We start from the raw sequence: 16,789 nt of genomic DNA, 5'->3' as shown, positions 1-16,789 counted from the left end.
TTTCCTTTTGTCATCATGAGCTCTGAGAAGGAACTAAAGAATGCCCAGAATAGACATCTCAAAGTAGTAGCACCCAGAGTGAATTTAGTCCATAGGTTAATTTAAAAATATTTGAGTCAATGTTTAAAAATTGAGATATATCACATAAAACCCATATTTTCAGCTACTCATGGTAAATTTGAAGATTGGACATCAACGGGTCCACATTGGTTGATGCTGAGTAGCTGTAGCATTTTTCGAATGGGACCTGACATCAGTCCCCACCATCCCCTATTGTTTCACCAACAATGAAAGCTTTAGGATGGTTATTTTTTAATCCTAACTGTGCTATACAATCCTCCTTCTAGCAGAGGATTACATCTCCATAGTCACCTTTTATTCAAAGGTGGTAAAATGAAAGACAAATCCACAGGCCTTAGTTTTTTAACCTGGCCTATTTACACATTCATATCACCTGTCTGGCTCCTATAGGTATTTGAGTAGGTGAGACCTTCATTAGAGGAATGAGAAGGACAGGTCACAACATGTGTACCACAACTTCCCATTTCAGCACCCACAGCAGACATCGGTAATCAATCACAGCAGACATCAGTAATCGATCACGGCTCCCTTTCTCAAGACTCCTCTAACACAATGCCCCTGACAGCCATTCCCTAGCAGTTAGTATTGACCTCCACCCCCATCCTTCAACTGCTTTAATTCTCATTTTGCTGAGCTGGAAATGGAGGTACAGAAAACTCAAGCCATCATCAAGTCGACGGTGACACCATGATGAAACCTCAAGCCTCCTGACCCTGGTACCATTTTCACAGGCCCAAGCTACCCCGTCAGGAAGACGCTAAATGAAAACATGGTTCCAGCTTGAGTTTGTCCTTGACAAGACAAGAGCATCCACCTACCAGCGGGGCTCTGTCTGTGGCTTCCTTTCTCTAAGTCACCATGAGACCCCTCTTCCCATGGCTGCCGTTGTCCTCACCCGTCCTACCTGCCTTCCTCGTTCAAGTGACTGGTTACGTGCTACTGACTCATCTACCCCGTCAGTTAACTGACTCCCCGTTCCAAACTCTGCCTCCCAAACTGCCCATGGAGTCGGGGAGTACTTACGGTACCCGGAGCTTAGGGAACTTCTGGATGTCATTTTCTGTCAGGTTCTGAAAGGAAGACACATGTGGCAGACAGGTTACAACCCACAGGCACAAAGTCACACGTCAGACACTAGACAGTAGAGGGGACCAGAGCACCCGAAGAGCAGCCGGGATCTACTTTTCCAAAGGGAATCCCAAATTTCTTAGGTGAAACAACCCAAATTCTAAATGTTGACAGATAATTTTGAATTCAATAACTAAATAATTGCAGCAAGGTCTAAATCTGTGCAACCAAACAGAATTGGTTTTGTGGGCTGATTTAGCCATGTCATGAATGTTTCCTACACTTCTATCCCAGGATTCAGAGCCCTCCTCAGTTTTCCTGAAGGGGTCTTGGCAAGGTGCTGGTTGGATTTATCTGATCCAGCTCTTTGGAGGAGTTTCTGACCCGGCTTATCAGACCTCCTGAGGCAGGATGGAGAGGGTGAAGGGTGTCAGCCAAAAGTCCAGAGGAGATCAGGCTTTGGCCAGGCCTGCTTTCTCTCCTCCCTCCCTCCTCCTCCTCACCACTGAGCATCAGCATCTCCTTCCTCCAGAATGGTCCTACCTCAGGGTGACACATTCACCATCCACCATGCGCCTCCTGCCCTTTCCCTTCCTCCTGTCTGTAGTGCACACTGAGGCCTGGAGTCGAAGTAGCCAGCTAAGAACCTTTAGTTCAGGAGCCACCAATTTTTCTGCAGGCTGAATGGAGCCTGGTTTCTTGATGACTTCCTTGAGCATCTCACCAGCTGGAGCACCCACCTGTACCTTTCTTATTACTTGAGAAAGATCAACCCCTAAGCCACAGTGGTCAGGTTTTGGCGATGTACAGAAACATGTAGTAAGCACATTTCCTCTCTGGCTCATGCCTTCGGGAAGCATAGGAACCCCTTCCCCAGCACACCGGATTCTATCAAAAAGTGGTGGCAAAACAGATTTAGAAGACCTACTACTCTGAGAAAGGAAGGAAGGAAGGAAGGAAGGAAAGAAGGGAAGGAGGGAGGGAGGGGGCAGAAATGAAGGATAGCTAATTCCTTCAATAGCAGAATGGCCCTGGATGTTCTAAAGATGGAAGGGATAACAGATGATCCACTGGAGCTTAGACCAGGAGTTCCAAATTGTACCCAGAGCACTTGTGATAGAGGGTGGATTTCATAGAACCTGCCTGTAAATATTCCAGTTCCTAGAGCAGGCACTGAATTCTGCGACCTACTCTTATGCTCCTATCACCCCTCCTGTCACTTTCTCATGGTCACACAATGAGTGGAATGTGTGCATTCTCCAAAGGACTGATGGATGCCAAAGAGTGGAGCAGAGCAGGTGTCTGCTCAGATGACATCTCTCATCCAGGGAAACAATGGTCCCATCACACCTGACACCCACGGAATCAAGGAGGTGAGAGGAACCATCATCTGCTGTGACCCCATGTGACATGCTCAGTCAACAGATGAGGAAGCAAGGGAGGCTCAGAGAGGGCAAGGGCTTGCTCAGGGTGGCCCACCAGCCAGGACCCTCCTCAGAGACATCTCCCTCAATTCCCACTCAACAGCGATGCCTCTTTTCTCAGTGCTAAAGGTACAAGAAAGAAATATTTGTGTTTTGTAGTAATTTCAAGAATAGCAACAGCAGAACTCCAGGAAGTCTATTGGCTTAAAGCTCAGTATGAGCAAATAAAATTGTTAAAAACCCATACAATATTAGAGTAAAGTGATTGTGTGATTAGGTTGTGATAAGTAACTGTGTACCAGGGCTGTGACTTAGGACAAATCTCATCACACCTCTGCACATGTTTCCTTATCTGGAAATGAGGTGGTCGGAGGCCTTCCTGAAGATTGCTTTCTCCTATAAAATGAGCTTCCAGAGCCAGGAATCATGTCTTAATCACCTCTTCACCCATCACACAGCAGAGGCCAGCATGGAGGAAGAGCTCAGGGAAGTGCTTGTCAAGGGAGCCCATGATGAGGGAATGAATGACTTAGCTGGGTGGCCTGACATGGCTCCTGAGAGCAGAACTCAGACTAACGCGACTCCATGTTTAGTCTCAGCACAGGACCCAGAGGTGCCCAGAAAGGGCAGGTGACTATGGGTGGTTGGAAGCTCACTGTTCCTAAAGAGGTTTCAGCAGTTGTTGGTGGCGGGGGTGCCATATAAGACTGGGATGGGTGTGCTGAGGGGCCACTGTCATGTGATCGCTTGGTCCCTTCTGCTGGCCTGAAGTCTCATGTTCTTTACTGACCACACAACTTAGTTTGTCCTCCTCACTCTGAATCCTGATTGGAAACACCGTACACCCACAGGACCCTTGAAGTCTTGTTCCATTTCTTTACTAAGGAGTGGGGCAGAGTGCCCAGAGGGTGGCTTGGTACAGCCCAGGCTCTCTCTTGACCACAGGCCAAGTATCCTCTCCAGGGAAATTCTCAGATCCCCTCCCTGACCACAGCTCAGTGCCTCTGCCTCCACCTTTGGAGTTGGACCCTTTCCTTTAATGGCTTGGTCCTTAAGTGTCCCTGCACTTCAGTCTTACACTTTATTTATTTTATTTAATTATGTATTTATTTTGTGGTGCTGGGTTTGGAACCCAGGGCTTCGTGCATGCTAGGCAAGAGCTCTGCCACTGAGCTATATTCTCAGCCCTTCATAAAGCTTTTAAAACTATAATACACTGAAGACAGCATTATCAAAAGTGTGTTTGGTATGTGTATGAACTCACTAGTGAGGAAGAGGAGAGTAGTTGAGATAACGAAGGTGATGTCCCCCCACAGGGACCAGGTAGACCAGCTGGCCCTACAGCCATTGGGAAAAGCATAGAACATCCTTGGCTTCAATGCATCCAACTGGCCAGAAACTTACCAAAAACCGAGCACCATCGATGTTGAACCTCTTCACTGCCTTCTCGCAGTCCTTGTAGTTCAGCTGCAGGGAGAGAGGAAGGTGTCAGTGACAGGCAGGCTCCCGCCATCGGTTTCCCTCCCTTGCCTGCCCCAGAGCTTAGTGATTTGCAGTCCTGGTGGCTGGAGAGCCTCCCCTTCTCCCCGTCTAACAGTGGGGCTTGGTCCCCAGCGCAGCCCTGCTGTAGCCACTCCCTTGAGACTGCCTGAAATTGAGGAATTGCTCGCCCTCGGGTTCTGGGGCTGAGCCCTCAGGGAAGATATTGCCTTTGAGGCCCATGAGAGGCCGGCCATATACTCCCGGGGAAGTGGAGAGGAGCTGACAGCAGAAAAGAAGCACCATCCATGGTCTTGTCCCCAAAGACCACCTTGGTGACCTCGCTGCGTCTCCCATAGTCCTTCTTCCCTTGCATTTTTCTGAACATAGTGAGATGATGATTTCTCCTCTCTGCCTTTTTCCTTCTAAAGTACTAAAAATAAGAATACCAGCTCTGCCTACTGTTATGACAGACTCGTTTTAAACGCAATTTTAATGGCCACAAGATGATTTAATCACCCCCTTACTGCTGAACATTTAGGTTGTTTACCAAACTGCCGCTCTAATAATGAAAATTAAAACTGCCAATTAATACTAAATGCTTGCTCTGTGGCAGGCACAGTTCTGAGTGCTGAAACCATTACTTTAAGTCACTTAGTCTTCCCGCTTTTCAGATGAGGAATCAGGGCTCAGAGAGTCAAAGAACTTGCATGAGATTCCTTGGGTTGCCGGTGATGGAGGTGGCACTCGGACTCCAGAGCATGGCTTTTAGTCTGTCAGGGACATCCTCCCCCCTCTTCCCCCCCCCCCGCCCCCATGATGCTGAGGATTGAACCCAGGGCCTTGCGCATACAGCAAGCATTCTACCAACTGAGCTATAGCCCCAGCCCCAGGAACATTCTTTTCAATAACAATATTACTTACATATGGTAGGTGAAGTTAAACAAATATAAGTACAGTTTAATAATCCACCCAGATCAAAATATAGAGCACTATGAATATTCTTTTGCATGAGTTTTAATCTGACTATTTAAGATAAGTCAGATTCTCAGAAAGGTTGTAGGATCAATAGCAATAATCATTTTTAGGGTCTAGGTTATTTTGCAAAACCAACTGGTAACTGTGTGAAGGACCTATTTCACCTTGTCCTCAATAACTCAAAATATCTCTAAACCTCTAAACTTGATGTCTGGAGTACTGAGTGTTAAATATTTGTCCTTGGGGGTTCTAGGTTCTCCTCCAAAAGCATGGGCCTCATAGTTTGTAGCCTTCTTTGAGGACAAGTTCAGGGCTGGGGATGTAGCTCATTGGCAGAGGGCTTGTCTACCACATGTGAGGCCCTGGAGTCAAACCCCAGGCCAAACCCCCCAAAATTCAGTGAATCTAATTTAATTGAAGTAAGTTCTTATCTCATGGCCAACATACATTTAAAGTAAATACAATTGTTGTCACCATTTGATTGAAAGAGCAGAATGAATGTTATATTCAGAAAGCTGGGTTAGAGCTCAGTGCTTAAAGCACTGTGGACCCTGGCCTCTCTGATCTACATGCAGGCGGTTTTTTGGAAGAGTCAGTTGACTTTAATTAATCAGTTTTGCTGTCATCATTATCAGATGAATGGCTGGTTTTTCAGAGTCCCAGCTTGGACTCTAGATCCTTAGATAGACCTCCAGACTAGAATCTAGACGTTGGATTCCTAACCCATGAGATCTGGGCTGGGTCCCTGGAGTCTGTATTCTAACTAGCATCATCTGTGATTCAGATGACCGTCCAGGCTTGGTAGCACTGACCTAGGGAAGTTACCTGGCTTTGTAGGTGGAATGGCTGAGGTCCAGGAGGGGAAAGATCTCTCCTAAGCTCACACAGTGAGCTGGGAGCTGCGCTGGGATTGGAACAATGGCTGGGAGTCAGTGCCCACCCCCCCACATTGCACAGCTTAGGGTGCTCTCCTGGCAGGCCCAAAGGAATTGGAGGAGTTAGAGGTCTCATGTCCTCATGTCCTCAGGGTCCTACATGTCAGATACAGGATGAGACCCACGTGTCTGAGGCACTGGACACAAAACTCTGCCAGTCTGTCTGGTCGTTCCCAAATAGGGGCCAAGTAATGGACCAGGAGCTGGGGAAATTGAATATTAATTAGGTCCCTCTCTCTGCTGACTGCCTTGGGCACATTATTTTCTTTAATTCTCATGATCATCCCATTAATTAGTTGTTAGTATCTCTATTTTCTTGGGGAGGAATTTAAGAATCAAAGGAACTAAAGGAGGTCACCAAGCCAGCAGATGGCAGCGGCAGGATTCAAACCAAGACAAGCCTGACTCCAGAGGTGGTGGAAGGTGTCCTGGAGCATGGCCTGACCCTCTGCTTCTGTGGACATTGCACTTGCTGACCAATGCTTTAAATGGCTCATTCCAAATGATTCTGTGGTCAGTTTCCCTGGTCAGCTCCCTCCCTGGGGACTGGGGCTAAGGATGTGAAGGTCTCTATCCAGCTCAGTGCTGGGCTGGGACTTCCAAGAACACAGGTCACCCTCAGCCCCCTTGTCCTTTTATTTCAGGAGGGGAACTTGCTCCAGCACTGTGCATTCCTGCTGGGGTCTGGGATCTCTGAGAACTCCTTCCCCAACTCAGGCAGTCTGGTGTCTCCCTGGATCATCCCTGACTATGGGCCGTCTGCCTGCTCCGCTGGGAACTTGACCAACAGAACCTCAGTCATTCAACCGGGTTGTATAATTTTCCTGGTCAGCCTTGAAGATGGCGCCTGCCTGAGCCCCTCCGCCTCTCCCCAGACTTTGCCTCCATGACCCTAAATTCCTTTGTCCTTCCTTCCGTGAGCTAATGGGTCATCTTGGAAGTTTTCACCTTTTGTCCTGACCTGTGGTCTACCTTGAGAAAAGCACTTGGAAATGCTATTCGGAAGTCAGCCGCCAGTGATCTTTGTGCCTACAATGCTGAAAGCTAGGTTTATGATAACTTATGGGGGAAAGTAACAGAAATAAAATGCACAAAAAAGTGGCAATAACAGGATCTGCGGGCTGAGGCCCCCCATGCCACACCCAGCTCAGTACGCTAGCACTTTCTCCTATAGGTTGGGGAAGAACAGTTGTGACTGTAAACACCATCGCACTGAATCCATCCCAGGTTTGACCACGTGTCCCAGGGAGTCTATTCCAGCCCCTTGGATCTCAGTTTGCCCAGGAGAAATAAGAAGTTGAATTAGATGAGTTCTATGGTCTTAGCTTTATCATCGCATCTGTATCGTTGTGTGGAAGATCAACTGAATTTGATGCCAGCCTGCATGGAAGGGGGTGTCAGAAGCTCAAAGACCTGTCATAAGACATTTTGCCCCATAGACAGGGTTAGAGGGTCTCTAACCGAGTCACATGACTTGAGGTCTGCCCAAGCAGCAATGTGGTCCCCATCAAGATGATCATGCCTTGAACATGCCTTCCAAGTTTGGAAGGTCAGAGAACAACACTGGTCACCGCTCTGCCAGAAGCTTAGCTTCTGCCTCTGCCTCGCTGAGCCCTACGCCTCCGGGGGCTCAATTTCCCTCCCCTATTCCTGCCACTCTTAGCAGTTTTCTGCTTGTCTCTGGAGACTCGTGAAACTCCAGTGAGACTCTGGCTGATGATAGAGCTTGAGGACTTCTCTTTCAGGGCCATGAGCAATGAATGCCCAAACACCGTAAGTAACATGATTCCCCGTGGCCCTCCATCCGTCCCTCCTCCTCTGCCCGTGCCTCCCCTACCTCAGGACTTTGTTTGCCCTGTCTAGTAAGCAGACTTGACCTCATTAGCCGTCATAGCAGTTTTCCGCATCTCAGAGCAAGAACTTGGAAACCAAAGTGGCACCGCTCGACTCCTGCCTCCGACACATGTGGTCCCTGGGGCTTTGGGCCATTTAACCTCCCAGGGCTGGTTCTGTAGCTCAGCCAACAGGCTGACAGTATTGACCTCACAAGACAATGGGGCATGTGCAATGGGACAGTGGCTATATAAAGCACCCAATTCAGATCCCAGCACACAGTAGGGATTCGAAAGCTCCCTCTCCAGAGCATCTTTCCCTCCAGAACCCATTGCCAGGGAAACACAGTGCTCTCCACAGCACCCACTTGGCCAACAAGGTTGCCTGAGGTGAGTGCCTTGCTGTCTTAGACTCCTCCCGGGTTCTGCCCGGGTCCATCTCCAAGCCTCCACCAGCTCACAGAGGGCACTAGCAGCCCGACCACCTACAAAACAGCAGGGCTCACCTTCTTGAAATAGTCCGCAAGGCTGTCCGAGTCCCAGGCCAGGACCTCTGAGCGGAAGGGCACATTCCTGAGTGCCATAGCTGTTGTCCTGGCAGGAAGCTCACTAGCTGGGCTGAGGTGCAGCACCCATGGACCGAGAGAACCCCTAAATCCACAAGTTGAGGTGTCCTTGGCTCTTCCAATTCCCAGCCACCCTCGGGAGCACCCCTCGTTGGAGCAGGGGCCGTTTCTGCCGTCGCCAGATCCCAGAAAGCAACGGCTTCCTCTGCAAGCAAATATGGTCTCTTCTCAGAAAACGACTCAGCCAGCTTCCTTTACCACTTCCTCTGCTGGCTTCTAAATAAGTAAACAAGGAAGCTGGGCTCCGGGGGCTCGAATGCAGAGAGAGGAGACAGGCTTGGTAATTCCCCACTGGCCCCAGTCACCTGGCCCAGTGGGAGGGCAGTGATGGAGACCTAGGCTGCAGGGTCAGTCCCAGTATTTTGCCTTCTACTCTTGGCCCCCAAAGCCCTGGACCACTCTCCTGCCTAGCTAGGGCTTTACAGATACAGATCTACTTTGACAGTTGACCTAAAATAGAGACAATTCCTACATTACTGAGCTGGGGGGAAGAAGATGGCCTCTTAGTGCCTCACAGCCTCCTCCCCTCCTAACCCTCCATTTCCATCCAAAGATCTTCAGCGGCCTCTTCACTTCTTTCAGGATGAGGGGGTCTTGGGTGAATGGCGAGTTGGGCACCCAGGGTTGCACGGGCCCCGCGGTGGGGAGAGCAGGGCTCACTGCCTGGTGTGAAGGCTTCTGGGCTGAACAGTCTTAGGCAAGGACTGAAAATCTAGGCCTCTCAGTTTCCACAGCTGTGAAGAAAGAAAACCGGGATTCTATGTGCAACGTTGAGATGCATTTCACTGGATATACTTAAAGGGAAAAATCAGAAAGAAAAAATTTAACAATTTCTATTTGACGGTGCTATATTTTCTATTCACTGGGTTTCCACCTTATGTGCTGACTGTTGGCTCCTGTGTTCTACTGATCCTACCACATATTCTAGCCAAGGAGCACATCCCCTGAGGTAGGAGATGGGAATCTGCTGCTTTCTTCCTCCGTCTGGGATTCTGTGTACTTCTCATAGACTGAGCAGCTCGTTGGCATGGGGGAGTCCTGTGTCTAAAAGCAAAATGTCCATGCAACATGGTGGCCTCTAAATACAAGTTCACTTCTTCATCCAAAGCTCCACGCATGTGTAAGCCCACACGCACACGTGTGCGCACACACATGCACCATCTGTCACAGTGTCAGAGGAAGGGGTCAGCCTCTCTGCTTCTACTGAGTGGTCCTCTGTCAGTGCCCACGGTGATGCCTGCCTTCTGAAGGCCTTTCAAAATCAGATTTGGCCACCCATGGTTTCCATCTTCCATGTCATCTCGGGGACCCCGTTATTGCTGCCATGTGCCTGTCTCACTACAGGGTTGTGGAATTCAGGGAGATGTGCGTTCAGTCTCAGTCTCAGCACTTGGAAAGTGGTTCCAAAATGGTGAGCAGCTGTTAGCCTCACTTCTGAGGGCACCGGGACATCAATCCAGGCTCTCCACAGGGTGTGGTCTCTAAGAGCTCTCTACAACCTAAGAGCTCGCCCTGGTGAGGGACCTCACTTCATCTTCCCAATCACTGGCACAGCAGGCATTTGAAGACGGAGGGAACAAGAGAAGTCATGTTCAAGTAGAATAATCAAAGACAGCGTCACCACATGAACTGGGATTTGAGGAAGACCTTGGAGGATGGAGCCGACAGAGGGAATCCTGGACCTCAGTCAGTCAGTCCTCTCTCAAAACACAGCACCCGTGGAAAGCAACATTGCAGACCATCTCAGAAGTTGAAGCAATAATAATTTTTAAATGATGTTTATCCCAACTCAGGAGAAGAAAAAAAACTATGGAAAAGCAGCAGTTGGAATGAAGCTGTCATTAAATATTAGGCTCCTCTGGAAGAAGTATCCAATAAAAAGTGGCTGAGATGAACAATCCCTGGAGCTCAGTGAGAAGGGGTCCCCCAACGGCTCAGAACCCTGGATGACAATGATGATGATGGCGACCACACTTAGGCAGAGCCCTAAGCCCGTGCCAGGCAGTGAGCTAGGAACGTCCCTCTGACCGTGTCCCCTGTGGGCACTGCTTTTACTCCTGCTTCACCACAGAGAAGACAGGCTCAGAGAGGGAGGCGAGGGGCCTACTTCCTGCTTCCCGCCAGCAGGCTGTGCAACCAGGTCTCACCCAAAATGTGTCTCAGTCTCAGCCCCTGGGCCCTTGCCATTTGTCCCCTCAAGACTCTGAGAAGTCACGTGAGTTGCCCAAAGTGGAGTCGGGGTTCAACCCAGGTTTCTCGCCTGAGCCTGTGCAGACCCCCTCTATCCACGAGGCAGTCACAGTGTCTCCCAGGAAGAGCAAGTGAGGCCGTCAACCTCCTGTGGATGTGAACAAGCTCAGAAATGTCTACTGCACTTCGTGTGCAGGAGGCGGGCGGGTGTCTGTGCCCGCTCCCCACACAGAGCAGCCAGGCCTCCATAGCAGGTGACGTAGGGGAAGCTGGTTGCGTCAGGCCTTTCCTCTTCCCCAGTCTCTGGTGGGCAGGTTGCCCAATACTCACAAGTTTCACATCTCCTGGCCCCAGAAGGACAGGGCCACTTAGCCCCCAGGGAAACCAGGAGGGTCAGTAAGGCCCTGTGCAGGCAACTCATGGGAGCCAGCCTCAGTTTCCTCACCTGGAAAATGGACAGTCCTGAGAACAGTCCTACACAGTGACAACGCTGTGAAAATGCCACCTCAGTTCGGTTTAGAGCATAGGTCTGTTGTCTTCGAGCATGAGGCAGAGTAGGGGTGGGGACCAGGGAGGGCACAGTGCCTTAAAACAGTAAGCAACTCGAGCTAGGATACTCTCTGCCATCCCATCCCACAGTCTCCCTTCGCCAGGTGGAAAAACCCAGAACTCACGAGGGAGCAGGTCAAAAGGACCACGAAGTCCTTCCCAGTCTTGGCAATCTGCACCGTCCCTCGGATCTGCAGCAAATGGGTCGCAGAACCCTCTGTGTATATTGAAATCCCTCGACGCCCGAGTCCCTTATATAAAATGTCACAGTGTCACAGTGTCGGTGTGTAATATTCTCTTATATATCGAAATCATCTCTGCAGGACTTACAATAGTAACAACTACACAAGGAGTTGTTATACCTGATTGTTTAGGGAATAAAGGCGAGAATAAAAGAGTGTCCCAGTCATACAGATGCAATGTTCAAAACTATTTCCCATCGGCAGTCGGTACAGAACCCGCGGGTGTGGAAGGTTGACTATGTACCTCGAGGTTGAGAAGGGGTGGTGGTCTCTGGGCACCCTGAGAACAGCACCGCACTAGTACCCAGGGCAGGATCACAGGATGGGGTCTCTCACGGGCATCCAGGGGTGGCTGTGGACAAGAAGCAACACCCTCAGGGAAGGGCACGTCAGCTCATCAGACCTAGGGTCAGAAATTGGATGCAGGGACAGCGGAGTACAACCCAGATTGGAGGAGCCTCCTTCTCCCCTCTGTCTCCCTGTCTCCCAGACCCACAGCAGAATCGGTGAGCTGACCTCCTTTCTCCAGCTCATGTCAGAGGTGAGAAAAGGGACAGCTCATTAAAAGAGAGAGAGACCTGGGACTTGCAGCCCTTGTGTGTTCAGGTGGGGAGGGGTCTGAGCAGTTTTGCTTGGTGTCCAGTAGAAGGAAAAGTAGGGACTCCACAGAGGATAACGTGCTGAGCTTCTTGGGTCAGGAAGTTAAGGAGTTAGCAGGCAGGTGGGCGGAAGTGCTCGTTTGATCTGATGTGACCAGGGCCTCAACCAGGGCAAAGATGGGAGCTGTGGCCCGCAGAGGGTGAGGACTTGGGGTGCTGCAGTCAGTCAGAGGGTTTCCTCCCACCTTCCTCTCCCTTCACCTCCTCCAACTTCACGTGGCTTGGATTTATCTTCAGAGGCTGAGCTTAGGCTCATTTTGGAACTTTCCGGAGGGTTTGCGTAGGTTTGCCTGTTGAACCACTGGAGACTGCAGCTCTCAATCCCCACAGGGAAGGGACAGTCTCCCCTCCATTCTTAGAGGCAGGCAGCAGAAATAGCATCCGTGCCTGGGGTCATTCCAGATGGCAAGGGGCTCTAGCGGCATGACAGGGCCCAGTGGAGTGAGGGCAGCATAGAGTCCTGAGACACAGGCAGCCCTGCAGGAGGGCACAGAGCCCTGGAGCTGCCTCCGCTGAGGTGCTGGGCAATGGGAAGCCCCAGAGCTCACCAGTGCTCTGCAGGCCCTGGGCTGGGAGGAGACCCCCACCAGGCCTTCTCCAGACCAGGCCTTGCTCTGCCTTCACAGTGGCCCACGGCCTGCTCCTGCCACAGCCTGGACAGTGGCTCACCTCCCCCGTCCTGGGATAATGCAGGGGGAAAGCATGAGCTAGCCACGTTGGCCAGGCAACCACAGGAAGCAAAATTTTCCACTTCCTCAGAGCTGACAATTTCATTCTTTAAAAAAGATCTTTTTTTTTTTTTTTCATCCTCCTCTGTTTCTCCTGCTTTGCTGTTTGAGCTGAAGTGCCTCCGAAGTTCAAAGGTGAGGGGGAGGAAGTACATATTTGGGCTTCCTGTCTAACCTCCCCTTCTTATCTGCCCTGTTTTTCACTTTGGCAGCCTGAACCCAGATACGTCTGCTGCAAAGAGAAACTCCCAAGTGTTGGTTAAAGGGTGTGGGCAGAGGAGAAGAGGGGAAGGCAGCCTTCTCAGATTCATGGAGGAAACCCCCTGGGCTTCTTCCTCAGCAAGCTGGGGCAGGACAGAGCTGGAGGGAGGGGGGTGGGTATGAGAAAAAACCTGGAGCAGACAAAGGCAAATGTGGCCTAACGTGACTACTTCTCTACAAGGAAGAGCTGGGGCCCGGGATGTGAATACATGCACCCGAGACCAAGGGCACATTTGCAATCACCAAGAATAACAAGAATCAGAGGCTTGGGGTAGGTCTGGGCAGAAGCGGAAGAATCCAGAAAGCACATAATTTTCTAGCAACTATTCCATGAGGACTCAAGAATCCAGAGAGAAGAAATGCTCAGACCTTACACATATTACATCATGTTACTCTGTCATATCTGCTCTTTGTGGAAAGGCTATCAAGTCAGACATACTCATTTTATAGATTAAAAAGGAAAGGCTTATCCAAGGCCTACAGGTGAGCAGAGATAGTCTATAGGCCCTGCAACCAGGTTTGTCCAGTACTAAGACTCTGCCCTGAAAGCTGTGGTTTCTAAGGGTGGATACCTTACTAGGTGAGTGTCATTATCAGTCTTGCCAACCGTGTTTACTAGGCTACGAAAGACAAGGTGTTTTGCCTCTGAGTTCTCCTAAAACGAGGACCCTGAGTTTGCATACTTTTTTCTCCAATGAAGAGGAAACAGGCCTAGGGAGTCCAGACTGGGCTTGTGGTGTGGGTTCCGAGTCCCGCAGTGGTGCTCTGTAAGGAGAGACACCCATTAAGGCTGGGCTCGGCTGTGTTGGAGATGGAAGGTGGGACGGTGGCGGAGCCAAGAAACTGGAGGAGGAGAAGGACAGCCAGGCTTCGTTCATTCCCCTCTGAGGCGTGAACAGGCCTGAATCACTGACGCCCTGGAAATGCTACCGCCTGGCCCCTGTGTGTCCCCAGCCCACTTCTGGAAACGTCCTGGTGGACATGTGACCACCCCTGTGTCCTTCTAGTATGGTGCCTGTGCTCAGGTTGGACAGGGCTGCGTTTTAAGCTTGCAGCCAAAACACCCTAACTCCCTGAACACACAGACCCTTGCTCTTCATTCTGTCCAACCATCTGAAGAGTAGTAAAAGAGGTTCCTGGAGTATCGAAGCCAGCCGTCCAGTGGGAGCTGGGGAGGCCCTGGGCTCAGGTTCTCATCAAGCAAAGCCCCAATGGGCCTCGCCCTGGAGCCCCTCTTAAGGTCTCCTCGGGCTCAAAAGGAGCTAGTAATACTTAAAATCCCTCTTGGGCTTTGGTTGATAGATTAATTTGCTTGTGCTAAACACCCAAATTGCATATGATGTATCGTAGAGAGGTTTCAAGTCCACTTCTTTTCTCCCGACAATTTCTAGAAGTTTCTTACAGTGGAAGCTATGGTCCTCTCAGCAGCTGCTTAGTTTTCTGTCCGCCTCTCTTCAGGGACAGAAAAGAACAAAAGAGACACAATCTGGTCACGAGGGAGGATTTATTCTGAAAAGGTTTCAGGGAGTGGTCAACATGTCCCAGTATCACCGAGGTGCTTTTCCAGGTGGAAGAATTGGAAAATGAGGAGACTGCTATAGTCTGGGGCCACCTGTGCAAAGGTAAGGCCCCCTCTCATCTCAGAATCCTCTCCTCCTCATGTTGCTGGCTTGATCTGTTTCCCTGCAGTCTCATCTGCCTGGGTGAAGCTGAATTCCCTATCCCTTTCTTATTCTGGCAAATGATGACCCCGTTTGCATTTAGCAAGAAATCAGAATCCTATTCGCCACAGGCAGAAACTCCAACTGCAAATCAGGCAGGGACATGTCCCAGCATGTGGCAATCCTGTGCTCCTGGAGCCCAGAGCTGAGCCCCTGAGCAGCCTGCCCTTGCTGCCCTGGACGTCCGCTTTATCTTTCAATCAAGGAGATTATGCAGGTTCTCAGCTCTCACATGGCCAGCCAACAAAATACCAGCTTCCTCTAGTAACACACACATACACACCCCCCCCCACACACACACACACTGCCAGATTCTCACAAACCAGCTTCCCTCTTTCTGTCCCTCAATGCCATTCCTTGTCATCTACAGTAGTTTTGGGCCCTCTGCTCCCTGACAGACAGCCTTGTGATTTAAGAAGTCTCAGGGAGGCAACTTCAAGGTCAGAACTCCATGTCAGCCAGCACTCTCAGATGGAGAGCTTTGTTCTTGGCCTCCCAGTGTGAACCTGGGATCCCAGCAGGACTCAAGCTCCTTGTGGAGATTTGACAGAATGGTCCGTTCCCTCAAAAGTCTAACACCATAGTCAAGTTTTCTCCTTCTGAAGACAGATGCTCAGGAGCCAAGCCGCAGGCTTAGGAGTCAGAATAACACTTCTCAGGCACAACTCGGTTACACCCCAGCTGTGTGGCCTTGGGCAGCTTGCTTACTTTCTCTGTGCCACAGTTTCCACCAGGGGATGGGGAAATCTAAATAAGAGTGTCGACCTCATTGACTTGTTTTGAAGATTTGGTGACATGAACTTGGAAGGGCAGACTGTAGCCGGGAGTCCCTGCTGGCACTGTTCACTTCTGTCAACACATCTGACTTATTCATTCCTCCCCAGAGGCCAGCCCAGAGCAGCTTCCCATCGCTGGGCAGCCTCGAGGCACATAACCTTGAACTCCCTCTCCCTGTATCAGCCTGTGGGTGCGGATCAACTGCAGACGCTACCCTGTAATAGTTCAGATGCAGACAGATGGCAAAAGTGGTAGATTAGGCTTTCCTAATAATTCAGAAGAAAAACCGCAGGCTCAAGGTTGCGAAGGCCAAGGGGACACTCAAGCGAGGGAAGCAGGCCTGGGGGAGGAGCAACCCGCTGTAAGACAATGGTCATGGCATCCTGCTCTGGGCCCTGGTGTCAAGGGGATGATAAGGCAGGGTGGGGACTGGGGCCAACAGAGAGTGCTCAGTTCAAGCCTGCTGTCTCCGTATTGTGATGGAGGTCCGTTAGGGCAGGAACGGGGTCCTCTGTTGCCAGACCATGGCTTAAGAAAAGCTAGAAAGTTAGACTGCATTTAAAAACGCATTTGAAGAGGGAAGTGTGGTCAATTGTGGTAGGTAGAGGAAAGATGTCCATGTCCAAGTCCCGGAATCTGTGAAGTCTATCAGGTTACCCAGCACAGAGGAATTCAGCTGCTAACCAGCTGGACTTAGGGACATTATCTTGGAATATCCAGGTGGCCCAGTGTAATCCCGAAAACCCTTAAAAGTAGAAGAGGGAAGACGGGAGAAGAGAGAACACATGTGGGCAGCCTCGAGAGGCGGCACAAGGCCAGGCAAGGGACTCTGTCCCAGAACCTTCAGACAGGAGTGCCTCCCTTGACGGCAGCCCTGCGGGGACCTGAGTCAGACTTCACCTCCTCTGTATGGCAATGCATTGACGTTGTTTAAAGTCACCCAAATGTGAAAATTGTTACAGCAGCAACAGGAAACTAACACAACAACTCAAAAAATAAAAAGCAAAACCGTAGAAACCAAACCCACCACATTGCTGGCTGTAGGAGGAGCAAGCCACTTCTGATAAAATCCCCAAATGACACAGACTTATGTTTTAAGCTGGAAGGATTTGGAAAGCACCAACAGGGACCCCACAACATAATCAGAGGTACCAAGGGACCCACCGTGACTCCCACTGGGGACACTGAGTCTTAGAACAGCGCTGACGTCATTATCCCAGCATCCCCGCAAGGCGTATG

General features: G+C 50.3%; 1 protein-coding gene across 1 annotated transcript in view; it reads right to left on the bottom strand.

Annotated features, from left to right (window-relative positions):
• Lcp2 (lymphocyte cytosolic protein 2) overlaps positions 1–8,626 on the bottom strand; it is a 43,031-nt gene extending 34,405 nt beyond the window's left edge. The window contains exons 1-3 of the mRNA XM_027938686.3: positions 8,304–8,626; positions 3,978–4,040; positions 1,105–1,151 (exon numbers count right to left, since the gene is read on the bottom strand). Coding sequence (XP_027794487.2) covers positions 1,105–1,151; positions 3,978–4,040; positions 8,304–8,381 — 188 coding nt within the window. The 5' untranslated portion in view covers positions 8,382–8,626. The remainder of the gene's footprint in view (positions 1–1,104; positions 1,152–3,977; positions 4,041–8,303) is intronic.
• Between the last annotated feature and the right edge of the window lie 8,163 nt (positions 8,627–16,789).

This window comes from Marmota flaviventris, chromosome 5 (assembly GCF_047511675.1).
Source record: "Marmota flaviventris isolate mMarFla1 chromosome 5, mMarFla1.hap1, whole genome shotgun sequence".
In the NCBI taxonomy this organism is placed as follows: Eukaryota; Metazoa; Chordata; class Mammalia; order Rodentia; family Sciuridae; genus Marmota; species Marmota flaviventris.
The sequence above is the reverse complement of the archived record's forward strand: the minus strand, read 5'-3'. Positions and strand labels throughout refer to the sequence as shown.